We start from the raw sequence: 17,473 nt of genomic DNA, 5'->3' as shown, positions 1-17,473 counted from the left end.
TCCTCAAGAAATATTGGCTGAATGTATCAATGGACCATCCTCCTTCCACCCACCCCTATTAAATGTGTTGAACAGATAAATGACCCTCCCCCACTTAAACCCTATGCTCTACATGCCTATAATACCCCACCAACCCCCCAAAACAAGACAGAAGTATATAAATACATAGAATTTAATTAATCTATCCAACAGCATGAACATCTCAGTGCTCAAAGTAAGATAGACCTAGAAAATAAACCCTAATCGTACCAATGAATTACTTAGATATATACCATTTATATAGACAGACATCTCCCTAGATCTATCAGCCATTTTCATTAAAATTTTAATACTAAATCTAACATAAATTATACAGGATAACTATATACATGTTACATCATTATATAAACACAACTTGTTAATGTAGCTTAAATTCTAAAGCAAGTCACTGAAAATGCCTAGATGAGTTTACTAACTCCATAGGTTTGTTCCCAGCCTTTCTATTAGTTTTTAATAAAATTACACATGCAAGCATCTGCACCCCAGTGAGAATGCTCTCTAAATCATTACTATTAAATGGAGCAGGTATCAAGCACACTAATAGTAGTAGCTCATAACACCTTGCTTAACCACACCCCCATGGGAAACAGCAGTGATAAAAATTAAGCCATAAATGAAAGTTCGACTAAGTTACATTATCTAGGGTTGGTAAACTTCGTGCCAGCCGCCTTGGTCATACGATTAATCCAAATTAATAGAAAACTGGCATAAACCCTGTTAAAGAGTAATAAAAAATAAAGTTAAATTCTAACTAAACCCTAAAAAGCCATAGCTAAAATAAACTATGAAAGTGACCTTAATATTTCCTGATTACACGACAGCTAAGACCCAAACTGGGATTAGATACCCCACTATGCTTAGCCCTAAACCCTAATTATAATAACAAAATTATTCACCAGAGTACTACTGGCAGCAGCTTAAAACTCAAAGGACTTGGCGATGCTTCACACCCCTCTAGAGGAGCCTATTCTATAATCGATAAACCCCGATAAACCTCACCAAGCTTTGCTAATTCAGTCTATACACCGCCATCTTCAGCAAACCCTAAGAAGGAATAAAAGTAAGCATAAATATTATACATAAAAAGTTAGGTCAAGGTGTAACCTATGGGATAGGAAGAAATGGGCTACATTTTCTGTTTCGAGAATGTACTTCTCACACACGAAAGTTTTTATGAAAACTAAAAACCAAAGGAGGATTTAGTAGTAATTTAAGAATAGAGTGCTTAGTTGAACAAGGCCATGAAGCACACACACACCGCCTGTCACCATCCTCAAGTATTATAACAACTTTCTATAACCTATTAACAAACACCAACTATATGAGAGGAGACAAGTTGTTAACAGGGTAAGCATACTGGAAAGTGTGCTTGGATCAATCAAAGCATAGCTTAAATAAAAGCACCTCGTTTACACCTAGGGGATTTCATAATCTATGAATACTTTGAACAACTCTAGCCGAAACCTCCACAAATTTTACTAACACAAGCAAATTAAATAAATCGTTCACTCAGCATTTAAAGTACAGGAGATAGAAATTTAAAACAACCTTTGGCGCTATAGAGAAAGCACCGTAAGGGAATGATGAAAGAAGCATTACAAGTAATAAAAAGCAAAGTTTACCCCTTTTACATTTTGCATAATGATTTAACTAGGAAACATTTAACAAAGAGAACTTAGCTAAATACCCCGAAACCAGATAAGCTACTTATGAAGAGTTTGTAGAACAAACTCATTTATGTAGCAAAATAGTGAGAAGGTTTATAAGCAGAGGTGATGAGCCTAATGAGCCTGGTGACAGCTGGTTGTCCAAGAAAAAAATCTAGTTTAAATAACTTTAAAAATTACCCCAAAATTAGAAATTTTACTGTATTTTTAAATGTTAATCTAAAAAGGTATAGCTTTTTAGAAATGGATACAACCTTATCTAGAGAGCAAATAAACAACACCATAGTTGGCTTAAAAGCTCCACCAATTAGGAAAGCATTCAAGCTCAACAATACCTTTATCTTAATATCAACAATAAGCAAATCAACCCCTAGTTTTACATTGGACCAATCTATTAACCAATAGAAGCAATAAGGTTAATATGAGTAATAAGAAATATTTCTCCTTGCATAAGCTTACATCAGTAACTGATATTATACTGACAGTTAACAGCAAATAAACACAATCCAACATTAAATTATTTATTAAGTACACTGTTAACCCAACACAGGCAAGCACTCAAGGAAAGATTAGAAAAAAGATTAACTAAGTCTGTGAAGAGTAAGCCTTAGAATTACTGTTTTCATTTTTTACATCCTCTACACCAATTTTGGTGGTTCCTACCTAAGCAGCAGCAAATAGTAAGAGATTTAAATAGTGGAGACCTTCAGCATATCCACCATTCCTCTATGTTGTCTGTTACTTTCATACCTCCAACAATAGGAGTAATTATAATACACATTCAGGCAGGCAAGAAAAAAGCCAGTTAGGATAATGGGGGTAAATAAAAGTCCCGGGAATGGTGATGAGAAGGAGGGAGTTGATTTTAGTATTGAAATCAAGTCAGTCCCATTCCTCTTTCTCCACACACAATGATTACACAGTTCATGTTATTTAAGAAGGATCCAAATGCATCAATTCCTCACATTTTATATAGAAGTTTAGGAAGTTTCACTATATAATGCTGTCATTATTCATTAAATAGAAAGAATATAAATATTTATTAATGTATGTATGCATTCTACAAATGTTTAATTAATACTTACTGTGTGCCAGTCTCAGTTACTAGGATACATCAATGAACAAAACAGATAAAATTCCTTATTCTTATGGCACATATTTGACCCTTTATTTTTGAATTTACATTATAAAAATATTATAGTTAGTCTGTTGTTAAATATTTCATTTTTCTAGTTTTTGGTTTTGTTACCTAATATGGGAAATCTTTGATGTATTTTAAATTATCACAACTTGGGCATTTTTCTTGCTCCTGATATAGCAGGTTTATAAATATTGGTCCATATTTTTGAGCATGTAGTCAAGGCCTGATTCTACTTCTACCATTGTGTTTTGGCTGTTTCCATCTTTGGCTCCTGACTTCTCTGTGACTTTCTTTACTAGTGATATCACCATTTTTGTTCCTCTGCATTTGGTTCTTTGATCCTTGGATCTCAGTTTGCCTCTGTGGATGTGGCTCATTTCTTGGCTCTCTGTGTATTTATCTCATTCAATGGAATATGCTGTTTCAGGTTTAGGTTCAAAGGAAGCTGAATGCCTGACCATTTGGCGTTTTTCTGGCTGGATCTGCCTTTGGACTTTTGTCAGGTAGTGGTTGTGGGGGAGGGTGGCATTGGGGGTAGTGAAGAAGGTGAGAAGGGGGTGATGGTGGTGGGTGTATTTAGTGAAGGGTAGTGGTGGTAGATACTTGGGCCAAGAGAAAGGAAAGGTAAATAATGTTGGAAAACTTGACCTAGTTGATTTACTACTGGGCATCAGTGATCCTGCTGACTGTAGTAATAATCACCTTTGAAATAGCTACTTTCTTTTGAACTTATTCTCAAATCAGTATACTGGGGTGGAGGATAGACTGAGCAGAAGGTATGATACTCATGATCCAAAAATGTACAGACAGGTTCCTACAACAGATCCATATGGTAAACACCCACCAGAAGCCAGCTCTGTGTAGGGGGATGAGGCAGATGGAGGGAGGATTACCAGAGAATAAAAGAGAATGGCATTCTACCTTAGCATGAATCCAGGGTGAATCAACACCTGCATTTGACTTGAAAATCTTTTGTCTCTATCAATTTTTGGTAAATTCACCTAAAGAGTCTTTTTTTTTTCTATCCATTTTATAGTTGAAAAGTTTTTATTAATCAGCAGTACCAGGTAATAATGACAGACTCTGTGAGCACTCAAGATGCCAAACACACAGAAGAAATCTTACGAAATATTCCTAAATTTTTAATCTACTTAATCCAGCCAGCCACTGGCATCAAAGATATCATTAAAAGAAATGTAATAAATCAAAAAACCAAGCTGCAAAGTGTGTGTAAGCAGAAACCTAAGTGGCACAGGTTTTGAAAACATTAAGAACATCCTTAAGATATCATTGAAGTCCTATTGCTTAGTCTCAGTTCCCAGGTGGGTGCCCTGTGCATGTTATCAGGAACCTGGGGACCTGGGCTTCAGATGTTTGCTTTGGCTCTGTCCTGACTTTCCTGAAAAATCACCCTACCAGCTACATAGGGTAGAATAATTTAATTGTGGGTTTTAATAACAGCAGATGAAATGGATTTGGGGCAATTAATTATGCACTTAACTTTAAAACTCTAGACCACTAATTTAGACTGTAAGAAGGGTAGATTCAGTTTAACTTCACAGCATGAAGTCCAGCATGAAATTATCCAGTTTGACTTCACAGCATGATCACACTGATCATTATGGACTTCCCACCCACCCTGAGTGTGTGATGCAGACCTGGTTGGCAGTATGGGAAATAAATCTATGGCAACAAAGATATAATAATTATTCTTTTTATAAGGAAAGCATGACATGTAGGCTGTTTATTTCAATAATCCTAGCTCTCTTAGAGCTATATTTAAAAAATAATGAAGAAGTACAAACAGGGTAACAAGGAGTTTCAATATCTAGGTTAAAATAGCTGACTTCATATGACTAAAGTACTTCAAGTGCCCTCCTAAGGGCATCTCTCCTTATTTCATAACGGAAGTTTGCTAAGTTTTTCCAATCATAATACACATTACAGCCTTTGTAACCTGAATATTCCCCAATCTTAAATAAAACAGAATAAAAAGTACTTGTTCAGAGAATGATTTGGATACATTACAGAAAATAATTTGAATATCCTTTTTTTATTTAATTATAGTTTCTATTCTGTTTAGTCATCTTATTTCCCATAAGGTTCTGAACGCCTCTAGCTATTCCTGACCCCTTTTTTCTCCCCTTAACTTTGCTAAATAATCTCTATTTTTGCCTTTGTAGCTGAAGGCAACAGTCCTTCTGCTAATCACATATCAATTTACAACTAGAATAAAGAGAGGTAAGCCTCTACGTGTCACCCCAAGTCAGAGCCAATGAGCCCCCAAATCTCTGGGACAATGTCTGCCTCTCCAACTCCTTGTAAGCAGAAACTTCAAATTGCTTATTAACATTTAGGCCAAGTATGCAGGATCATCCAGGTCATCTATCAACACAAAGCAGAAGGCAGAGCTATGACCCTAAAAGCTCAATACATCAAGACTGCATCTGGCCCAGCACTTAAACTATGAGAGGGGGCTCCATGAAAACAATGAACACACCTCTGATACCGAAGAGAAGTCCAAGCATACGATTTTTCTTTACTTTGCCTCATTTCTACATTTGAGAAAAAATATGATACTTTCAGTGTCTTTTTTGTTTTAGTTTTTCGGATTTAAGAGTGGCAAAACTAATCAATGAATGTGTGTTAAGCATGTATCTTTCCAAAACACACTAATAAGTGATGACTGGGATTCAAAGAGATAACTAGCCCTCTCCATAAGAGTAAATTTCAGTCTTATTTGAGAACTGAAGACATAGCTTCAAATAATAAGTCAACATTTATTGAACTCATATTTAAAGAAAATTCTGTATGAAATTAATGAACCTCATCAAAAATGTGTTTGATTTACCATTGCATTAAAAACAAAAACAAAAACAAAAAAAACCCACATAGGAATAAACCTACCTAACGAGGCAAAATTCCTGTACTCCAAAAACTATAAGATGCTGAAAGAAATCAAAGACCACACAAACAGGTGGAAAGATACTGTGTTCTTGGATTGGAAGAATCAATATTGTTAAAATGACCATACTACCCAAGGCAATCTTCAGATTCAATGCAAACTCTATCAAATTACCAATGGCATTTTTGACACAACTGAGACAAAAAATTTTTAAATTTTTATGGAAACACAAAAGACCGTGAATAGCCAAAGCAATCTTTGAGAAAGAGCAGAGCTGGAGGAATCATGCTCCCAGACTTCAGACTATGCTACAGACTATACTACAAAGCTACAGCAGTCAATACAGGATGGTACTGGCATGAAAACAGACACATAGATCAATGGAAAAGGACAGAAAGCCCAGAAATAAACCCATGCACTTATGGTCAATTAGTCTATGACAAAGGAGGCGAGAGTACACAATGGAGAAAAGAGAGTCTCTTCAATAAGTGGTGCTGGGAAAACTGGACAGCTACATGTAAAAGAATGAAATTAGAACATTCTCTAATACCATATACAAAAATAAACTCAAAATGGATTAAAGACCTAAATATAAGACTGGATACTATAAAACTCTTAGAGGAAAACATAGGCAGAACACTCTTTGACATAAATCACAGCAATATTTTTTGGATCTGTCTCCTGAAGTAAAGGAAATAAAAGCAAAAATAAACAAATGGGACCTCATTAAACTTAAAAACTTTTGCACAGCAGAGGAAACCATCAACAAAATGAAAAGACAACCTACTGAATGGGAGAAAATATTTGCAAATGATATGACCGATAAGGGATTAATTCTAATCTATTTTAACATTTGCTGATGAGATGATGGCTTTTTCCTATAGGTCCAAAATGAAGTTTATCTAGGATGAACTTCTCATTCTTTAGAACCACACCATAGGCAAGCAAAGTTAATTAAAAAAAAAAAAAGACAAAACAGAGATATGTCAGTAGCTTCCCATGAACTAATTGCATTAACATTTCTAAAGCCTAAAACAAATCATCCTGACTTAATTCAGTTATGGGGTTAAGAGTTCAGTTCTTTGGAAGTGAAACCACACTGATATGTATGGCATGAACACAACTCATACTTGTTATACATGTGAGGATTTTCTCCCTGCCTTCCTTCCTCCCTCTATTCTTTCAACAGCCAATTGCTAAGCTCTAAACACTAGAATTGCAAATGAGAATGAGATGTTAAGAAACATACAATAAAGAGAGGGAAAGAGGAAAGTTAACCAGAACTTAGAGCATAGTGTTGTAAGTGCTACTCAACTGCAGGATACTGGGGAGCAGGAGTTCTGGGGAGCAAGCAGCAAGACATCACTATAAAATTGCAGGGTCATGGAAGATTTTCCAGAGGAGGTGATGCTTAGATTGAGTCTTGAAGTTAAACGGATTTAGACAGTCAGAGGAGAGAGACAGTGTTGAAGGCATGATTATCATTAAATGAAACCTAATACATTTGGATAGTAATTACTTAGGCCACTTACCTTTCACCATAAGTGACACTGAGCTCATCCAGAACCCCACTGAGTTTAACCTGAAGTTCTTTTAGAATAGTACTAGCTTCAGGATCTAGCTGCAAAGAGACCATAAACAATATTACTTTGGAGTTCTGAGAGAGCACACCTTTTATCTCTTAGAACATTTTGCTTATTACAAGGTAAACTTCAAACAATATAGCATACATATACTGTTTTCTTTCCTTTCCTTTTTTCAACCTTTGAAATCAAATGCAAAATTTAGATAATTCTAATGAAACCAGTAGAGTTTTTACATTTGAAAAAATTGATTGAAATGCATAGCATGCATACAAAAAAGAGCTAGAGAGCAAAGCCTTTGTTGGTTACAGCAGTAGGATGCAAGGCATGACAAAATATCCTACAGAACTTGATAACTTCATAACTTAGAAAACTGGTTATACACTAGTTGAACATATGTGTTGCTTGAAAATATATTTTCATTTTTAATATCCCTGTAAATAAATAGGCCCATTGAAAACTTTAAAAATGGCTAAAAATTAATTTTTGCATGTTGTGTTGTGCCTTATTTTTCCAAGTATGGAATTAAAAGTAATAAACAATTATCCTATTGCTCCAGTGTGTTTCTCTGGAGGTGACAGGGCTAACTTTTCTTCCTGGATGCCAATTGGTAACTCAGAGTTCAAGATTCAAAGTTTCCCATTTTATTTATTTATTTTTAAATTTTTCTTTTGGGGGGGGGGCAAAAGAAAAATAGTTAAATCAAGAGGACATTTTATGCTTACTCTTACAATGTAAAAGCCAATTATTCTTTTTAACTGATTTCAGTGCTAAAATAATATCAATCAATATTAGAAAATAACATACTATAAATGAACACAAACAAATAAAACATCAAACTATTAACGTGGCAGTATTTTTTTATAATTAAAGTAAAGGATGAACACAAACTTTACCAGCATTTAGAAAATTTTATCCTGTTTGTTAATTTAATTTTTGCAAACTAGTTGTCAAAATAGAATGACTTACAATATATGTACTGTATCTAGCTGATAGAAATTCATGTAAAGGGAAACCTAGAATATTCTCTGAAATGTAAGCCAATCTTCCTTTGAGTCTTCAGAAATTCAATTTCCTACCATTAGTACCTATAGTTCTTGCCCAAGCTGAACTATTGTTGAAGAGAGGGGCATAGGATGAAGACAACTTTAGGGAGTAGAGAAAATTAAAGGAGGACTTGGTATAAACAAGAGAACCTAAGAACACCAAATACATATATGACCCAAATCAGTTTAAACTCCTGGGAGGCAACCCAGGACCAAAAAATGTCCCTAATAGAATACACTGGTCATAAATAGTATAATCCTCCAAGAACATTTTCTAATACTAAGAAACTATTAGGAAGAAGTATTATTTACACACCTCAGCATCTGTGTAGCTCTATGTTATGCTAACTTGATTAAAAACATTGGAGTAGAAACCAAAGATTGCATTTGACACCTGATACTTTACTGGTTATGTCAAACCAATCCTTAATGTCAATTTTCACTCAAATCTAGGTGATTTCAGGATTCGTTAGTTTCTGCCCCTTTATCAGAGCCAATGTGATTCTTCTGGACTAATTTTTTTCTGTCTCTGTCATAAGAGATTACCCACACATGCACAGGCCACCTTAACAGATGCAGACTTCTCTAGCAGTTGGAAACTTACAATATCCCTAAGTCTCATATTTTGAGAGTTCCGTTCAGCTATAACCAGTTGCAAGGCAGTGATTCAGAAAAACAATTAGATATTACCTATTTTTAAATAGCCCTGACACTGATGTGCATTTAAACATAATTAGCCTAATAAAACATATCTCCTCAACCCTTAACCAAGAAAACATATGTGAACTGCCCACCCCAATCCTAGGGAACCTTGTAAGCCGAATGTTTTTTATCACATGTTCTTGCTATTATCCTAATACCAATTTTAGACCAACTTCACTTGGATAAAAATGTTTGGGAACAGAAAATGAGAGAAGACCTCCCATAGAATTTTCTTCATGCCCCACTCCGTGCTAAACCATGATAGGTGGTTGTTCCCCACCCACATATCTGCCACCTCCAAGGAATGGCTCTGACAGTAGGGTTTTCTTCAGGAAATTGGGTTGCTTCTTATTTAAAGTATGTATTTTGTTTCCATATTAGTTTGATACGCAGATTGAGTTTGTTCACCTGTTAAGACAATGACTTTAAAGTCATACAAAAATGGTTAGGTAGGTCAGTTGGATGAAATTATGCTCTTTTCTTATGAATCATTTTAGTCTGCCTTAGGTATTTTGTGAATGGAAATTTCCTATCAAATAATTGGTTATTACTTGAAAATCTGAAACTGTCAAAATACAGCGATTTAAATATTGGATGACAGTTTTCATTTCCTGAGAGAAGCATGAGTTTCTAAGCAGGTACAGACAGAATGCCTCTGTCATATAAACAGGAAAAAAAAAAAAAATACAACCCCAGAAAAGCTTTAGTTTCAGTTAGGTATTTGATATTTATCTGATCCAAATCATATGATTAAACCATTAAAATAGGAATAGTAATTTTGAGGCCAATATGTAAATTGCAGGTCTTTTGTAATAATGGGCATAAATAGCATACCCATCTAATTATAAAACAATCTCTTTGGCCAGCAAATTTACCAATTCTTGAGTTCTTCTGCATTTCTTTATGTGTCCAAATTGAGAAAAATTTCCTTACTCCTACAAACTCCCTAAAGTTTGTAAGAAATAATAATTTGGCATTGAGAATTTATTGCCTAAATTACCAATAGCATATTTTACAAATTATTGGCTACCTTGGAAAGGTAAAAAGCTACCTAATTTTTTTCACAAATGTTTAAAACTTAGCTTAGTTCTGTAAGGAATATGACATCAAACATCAAGAGTAACTTGCACCTTTTCTTGTATTTTAGACATTAAAAGGAAAAAGAGAAACAAAGAGAAAAAAGAAAAAAGATAATATTTCAAGCATTCAAAAGTCAAGGTTAATAAATTTATTTTAAATTAGAAACTGTATTAGCAAGTGTACCTGAACAACTTGGCTGGCAAAGTTATTTACACCACTGAGATATTTTACACTATTGAGCTGTGGTAATATGAATGACTTCTGGAAGAGATAGCTAGAAGGCAAAATATCTTTGCAGATTTTTGTCCTCAAGGCTCACTCCTACTTTTCCTTTAAAAGACAATTTACTTATCACCTCCTTTTACAAATCTGACCCCAGATGTCACTCACCCCAGGCAGTCAGTGGCTCTAGTTTCTGTACTAACTCTGCTGTGCACTCTTACTGCCTATACAGCCCTCTCTTTTAACTGTTCTCCTATGAATCTATCTCTCCCACTAAACTCTATCTTACTTAACTTTCTCTCCTGAGTGTCTGTCCCTGCAAGCCTAGGCATTTACCAAATATTTGAGGAAGGAGGTGAGAGCAGCAAGAAGCATGAAATGCTTCCCTCAAAGGGAATCTTGAAATCCAGAGTGCTCCTTCTCCTTAGACTGATACTTTGCATTGACTATTAATAGAATACTTTTGCATTTGAAATCTTTCATTCCTTAGCAACCACATATTCTGGAACTACCAAGTTAGTCCTAATTTCAAGTTTTTGTGTCATTGCCAGACCATGTCGGATTATGTCCTGATATTTGTTTGGTTCTAAAAATATGGTTACCATACCCCCACTGAATTTTTTTTTTCCTAGCATAAATTCTTTCCCTAATGGACCTATAGAGAGTATATGTTTTTTCAACCTCTTATAACAGTCATTGTTAAACCAACTGTCAAGCTCTTGACAAAGATATAACTATTGAGTTGGAAAGTGGAACTTAAACATTTTAGATAGCACAATACAAACTACTGAAAAATAAAAACTTCCTATGGAAGAAGTTCAGGGCCTTTTGTGTGAATTGTATTCCTTTTCCACAGTCTTCATTACTATCTCATTTCCTTTCTCTTTTCTACAGGCTACTAGGCTGCCTTTCCTCATGTTCACCTCATCAGTGTTAGGGTTCTATTATTTGCTCATCTAAAGAAGTGTAGATTAGGAAGGTCTATCACTCCCCTGGCCCTTACAGCATCCAAAATTTGGTCATTAGTCTGGTGGGTTTCACATCTTCTTCAAGATTTTTCCAGAAAATGCAAACTTCACCACTATTTCTATATATATATATAAAAAAAGAAAGCCTTGTTTCCAAGTAAAATGTTCAACTTGAGCTCTTAGTTTCTTCTTTTGGATTTTGTTCCATCAAATATCCCTATCTTCATTCTTCCACTGTTATTTCTATTACCCCATCCTATAAATCATACTCAAATAGCATTTATGTTAACATAAAAAGTAAGCAAATAATAAAAGAAAAAGCCAACTTATTTGTAACTACCTTCTTATTGACATCTAGCTAATATTTTTTCTTCTCTTGACCTTTAAACTGCTCACAACGTAAGTGTAAAATTTGTTGCCTTCTTATCTCTTACATATTCACTAATCCTTTGTCATGTGGTTTCTTCTCTGAATACTCCACTTAATTGTTCACATATATGTCACCAATGATCTCTTAATTGCTAAGTCCAATGACTTTATCCTACTCAGACTGCTTTCATACTGTTGTTTACTCTCTTTCTCAAGCTCTTTATTTCCTTGCTTCTCTAGAGACTACCTTCTCTAGGTCTCCTATTTTTCTGCCTATGATTTGTCTATCTCTTTGGTTGACTTCCCTTCCTCTGTATACTCCTTAGACATTAATGCCCTGCAATTTTCCCTTTCTAGTCCTCTTTCTTTTTCACTCTATATTCCGTTCTTGAGCAATCACAATTATGTCTATGACTTCAGCTTCCACCTCTATGCTAATGACCTCTGAATCATCACCTACAGCTTTAACAGGATGCTTGAGCACCAGGTCTATATTCCCATTTGCCTATTATCCTTTTCCACTTTGACAACCTCAAGCTCAACCTATCAAAAAGTGACCTTGTTATCTGTCCATCCTTAGTTTATTTCTCTTCTTATTGTCTCTGATTTGATTGATAGCATGCAGTCGTTTAAGGCAGAACTATGAAAGTCATCTTTGACTCCTCTCTGCCTTCTTCCTTCCATATTCACTTGGATACCAAATATGATTGATAATATTTAGGAAATGTTTTCTCCATCTCTGCTATCCTCTTCATTTTCTGATGTGGAATTTTTCTCATCCAGACTATATTGCAATCTCCTGGTTGTGTTCTTCTTTGCTATTTTCCCACTTCTATTCCATCCTCCTAACTCTTCCTAGAGTGTTTTAATAAAGCCCAAATCTGATCATGGCATCTGCTGACCCCTCTAGCTGACTTTCAACCAGGGAAGTGCTTCAAGCAATTTCTTCTGGTCTCATCTGGGCTCTTGCTATTTCTTTTATTTTGAAAAGATCACTTCTCTCCAACCCTTCTATTTGACCAAAATTTATCCATCCTAAAGTACCTAGCTCAACTTACAATAGATGACTGAGAAATCAGTGAAAATTCCCTAGTGAATCCAGCAGGAAGTTACTCTCCTTGAAATGCCCTAAATCACTTTGTAGAGCTACAGCATTCAGCATGGATACTATGGTATGTTGTCAGAAATAGAAGAACACATGGTCCTCTCTACTGCAAACAATATGCCCCAGATCTACCAATGCAACTCTGTCTTTAGTTTCTTTATTTTTTATTCGTCTTATGAGAGAACCTCCCCAAGAACTTATAAGATCATTTTTGGAGATAGACTATGACATTTTTGTGCCATTAAGATGTGCATGAATTGTTATGCTAGAAGTAACAGTTATATAAATTCATGCTCCTAACTTCTTGGTTTTGAAAAGTGGAAGAACATCAGTAGCTGTCTCTCATCCTAATTAAAAAGTGTATGCAGTAAATCCAGCTGTCATTGTACTTCAAATCAACTAAATGTCTTTAAGATATGTTAAGTTAGGTTCTTCAGACTAGACAACTGAAGGGAAAAATGCCTCATCTTTTATAATTCACTCAATGTAGTTTTGAGTTAGTGAATATATGGCAAATTATGAATTTTTCTATTTCTATTTCTCTGAACTTTTGTAAAAAAGCCTTTAAGCCTTATATGAGTGACACATTCTTTGCTCTCAAACATTTTTTTTTCTTTTTCACCTACAATACATACATTAATCTTATACTCTATGGATTGATAACAAGGTTCTTGTCCTTACAACCACAGATTTTTAGACTAGACTGAACTTCAGAAATCCTATAGTTCATTTCTTTCTTTCTTTCTTACATGTGGGGAAAATCAAGGCCTAGATGATGTGTCATGTCACATGACACATTGGGGAGGCCACATGAGAATTGAAAAGCAATGATCTAAGAAACTATATTCTTTTAAGAAATTCTCTTCTGAAAATGGTCATAAAAAATCAAGTTCAGTAACTTGACTGTGAAGGAATTTTGGGCTTATAGTCGGCTGACCAATTAAGAAACTGGACAGAGTAGGGATAACTCAGGAATAGAAGAAATGAGACACAAAGTTTATGTTCAGAATTTATTCTGTAAAAACTGCCTTTTTGCCCTGTCTCACTCTGTCTTTGCCTTTCAGCTGTTCACATTACTGAATCTCGCCACTGCTCAGTACTGTGAATACACTCTGCTCAATCAACCGAATTGAGGACCTGTTAATCGTCAAGTGATGGGCACAGAATGCCTTCAGTGAGCCATCTGCATGAGGTGCCTGAAGGCCAGTCTGCCAAGTAGGAGAAAAGGGAGGCTTGGTTGGATTAAAGGAGTAAGTTTTACTACCTTCTGCATTGATCTATGGTTTGTTAAGGCAGGCATAAACAATTGTAGGGGGTTCACAACAAGACAATAAAATAGGTCTATTCTAGAAAATGTTTCTCTGCCCTCTGGCTGTAGCTCACATCCTCTCTCCTGAAGTTTTCTTAAGGTTCAGAGGAAGGTTAGTTTAAAAAGATGCTTGGGGAGACCTTCAAGATAGTGGAGCAGTAAGACGTGGAAATCACCTTCCTCCCCACAAATACATCAGAAATACATCTACATGTGGAACAACTCCTACAGAACACCTACTGAACACTGGCAGAAGACCTCAGACCTCCCAAAAGGCAAGAAACTCCCCATATACCTGGGTAGGGCAAAAGAAAAAAGAAAAAGCAGAGACAAAAGAATAGGGACAGGACCTGCATCTCTGGGATGGCACTGTGAAGGAGGAAAAGTTTTCCCTTCACTGGTGGAGACGGTGGGGGGGGGCGGCCAGGGGGGCATGGGGGGAAGCTTCGAAACCACAGAGGAGAGCGCAACAACAGGGGTGCAGAGGGCAAAGCGGAGAGATTCCTGCAAAGAGGATCGGTGCTGACCAGCACTCACCAGCCCGAGAGGCTTGTCTGCTCACCCGCCGGGGCGGGTGGGAGCTGGGAGCTGAGGCTCGGGCTTTGGAGGTCAGATCCCAGGGCTAGTGCACCACAGCTAGCCAGGAGGGAGTCCGGGGAAAAGTCTGGACCTCCCTAAGTGGCAAGAGACCATTGTTTCAGGGTGCACGAGCAGAGGGGATTAAGAGCGCCGCTTAAAGGAGCTCCAGAGATGGGCGTGAGCCGTGGCTATCAGCACGGACCCCAGAGACGGGCATGAGATGCTAAGGCTGCTGCTGCCGCCACCAAGAAGCCTGTGTGCGAGCACAGGTCACTCTCCACACCTCCCCTCCCGGGAGCCTGTGCAGCCCGCCACTGCCAGCGTCCCATGATCCAGGGACAACTTCCCCGGGAGAACACACGGCGCGTCTCAGGCTGTTGCAATGTCACGCTAGCCTCTGCTGCTGCAGGCTCGCCCCACATCCATACCCCTCCCTCCCCCCGGCCTGAGCGAGCCAGAGCCTCCGAATCAGCTGTTCCTTTAACCCCGTCCTGTGTGAGCGAAGAACAGACAACCTCAGGGGACCTACACACAGAGGCGGGGCCAAATCCAAAGCTGAACCCCGGGAGCTGTGCGAACAAAGAAGAAAAAGGGAAATCTCTCCCAGCAGCCTCAGGAGCAGCGGATTAAATCTCCACAATCAACTTGATGTACCCTGCATCTCTGGAATACCTGAATAGACAACAAATCATCCCAAAATTGAGGTGGTGTACATTGGGGTTTGCTGTACGCAACTGACTAGTTTCTGGTTTTATGTTTATCTTAGTTTAGTATTTAGAGTGTATTATCATTGGTAGATTTGTTTATTGATTTGGTTGCTCTCTTCCTTTTTTTTTAATATATAGATATATATATTTTTTCCTTTATCTCATTTTGTGAGTGTGTATGTGTATGCTTCTTTGTGTGATTTTGTCTGTATAGCTTTGCTTCTACCATTTGTCCCAGGGTTCTGTCTGTGCGGTTTTTTTTTCTTCTTGTTTTTAGTATAGTTTTTAGCACTTGTTATCATTGGTGGATTTGTTTTATGGTTTGGCTGCTCTCTTCTATCTTTCTTTCTTCTTTTTTTAAAATTACTTTTTAATTTTTAAATTTTTACTAATATTTTTATTTTTTATTTTAATAACTTTATTTCTTTTTATTTTCTTCCTTCCTTCCTTCCTTCCGTCCTTCCTCCCTCCCTCTCTTTCTTTTTCTTTCTCTCTCTCTTTCTCCCTTTCTCCCTTTTCTTCTGAGCCATGTGGCTGACAGGGTATTGGTGCTCCAGCTGGGTGTCAGGTCTGTGCCTCTGAGGTGCGACAGCCAAGTTCAGGACATTGGTCCAGCAGAGACCTCCAAGCTCCACGTAATATCAAATGGCAAAAGCGCTCCCAGAGACCTCGAACTCAAGCTAAGACCCAGCTCCATTCAAAAACCAGCAAGCTAGAGTGCTGGACACCCTACGCTAAACAACTAGCAAGACAGGAACACAAACCCACCCATTAGAAGAGAGGCGGCCTAAAATCATAATAAGGTCACAGACACCCCAAAACACACTACTGGACGCAGTCCTGCCCCCCAGAAAGACAAGATCCAGCCTCATCCACCAGAACACAGACACTAGTACCCTCCACCAGGAAGCCTATACAACCCACTAAACCAACCTTAGCCACTGGGGGCAGACACAAAAAACAATGGGAACTACGAACCTGCAGCCTGCGAAAAGGAGACCCCAAACACAGTAAGTTAAGCAAAATGAGAAGACGGAGAAACACACAGCAGATAAAGGAGCAAGGTAAAAACCCACCAGAGCAAACAAATGAAGAGGAAATAGGCAGCCTACCTGAAAAAGAATTCACAGTAATGATAGTAAAGATGTTCCAAAATCTTGGAAATACAATGGAGAAAATGCAAGAAACGTTTAACAAGGAGCTAGAAGACCGAAAGAGCAAACAAACAATGATGGACTCAAAAAAATGAAATTAAAAATTCTCTAGAAGAAATCAATATCAGAATAACTGAGGCAGAAGAATGGATAAGAAACCTGGAAGAGAAAATAGTGGAAATAACTACTGTAGAGCAGAATAAAGAAAAAAGAATGAAAAGAATTGAGGACAGTCTCAGAGACCTCTGGGACAACATTAAACGCACCAACATTCTAATTATTGGGGTCCCAGAAGAAGAAGAGATAAAGAAAGGGACTGAGAAAATATTTGAAGAGATTATAGTTGACAACTTCCCTTATATGGGAAAGGAAGTAGTCAATCAAGTCCAGGAAGTACAGAGAGCCCCATGCAGGATAAAACCACGGACAAACATGCCAAGACACATATTAATCAAACTATCAAAAATTATATACAAAGAAAAAATATTAAAAGCAGCAAGGGAAAAACAACAAATAACATACAAGGGAATCCCCATAAAGTTAACAGCTGATCTTTCAGCAGAAACTCTGCAAGCCAGAAGGGAGTGGCAGGACATATTTAAAGTGATGAAAGGGAAAAACCTACAACCAAGATTACTCTACCCAGCAAGGATCTCATTCAGATTCGATGGAGAAATTAAAACCTTTACAGACAGGCAAAAGCTAAGACAATTCAGCACCATCAAACCAGCTTTACAACAAATGCTAAAGGAACTTCTCTAGGCAGGAAATGCAAGAGAAGGAAAAGACATACAATAACAAACCCCAAACAATTAAGAAAATGGTAATAGGAACATACATATCGATAATTACCTTAAATGTAAATGGATTAAATGCTTCCACCAAAGACATAGACTG

The 17,473-nt window shown here is 37.0% G+C and overlaps 1 protein-coding gene and 1 long non-coding RNA gene across 3 annotated transcripts in view; one reads left to right on the top strand and one right to left on the bottom strand.

Moving 5' to 3' along the window:
• UNC13C (unc-13 homolog C) overlaps positions 1-17,473 on the bottom strand; it is a 632,162-nt gene that overhangs the window by 74,279 nt on the left and 540,410 nt on the right. Inside the window, exon 24 of the mRNA XM_082388208.1 lies at positions 7,285-7,373. Within this exon, the coding sequence (XP_082244334.1) occupies positions 7,285-7,373 (89 nt within the window). The remainder of the gene's footprint in view (positions 1-7,284; positions 7,374-17,473) is intronic.
• The window catches only part of LOC309626858, a 57,969-nt gene that overhangs the window by 15,427 nt on the left and 25,069 nt on the right, over positions 1-17,473 (top strand). The window contains exon 2 of one of the 2 annotated variants that reach the window (XR_014243449.1): positions 13,892-14,077. This is a non-coding gene — a long non-coding RNA (uncharacterized lncRNA). Of the gene's footprint in view, positions 1-7,395; positions 14,078-17,473 lie in introns of those variants that run through there. The other variant, XR_014243450.1, reaches the window with a different exon arrangement.

The sequence above is a fragment of the Balaenoptera borealis genome (genome assembly GCF_965194805.1).
Source record: "Balaenoptera borealis genome assembly, chromosome: 3".
NCBI classification, from domain to species: Eukaryota; Metazoa; Chordata; class Mammalia; order Artiodactyla; family Balaenopteridae; genus Balaenoptera; species Balaenoptera borealis.
Note: the sequence above shows the minus strand (reverse complement) of the source record. Positions and strands in the feature narration are given on the sequence as shown.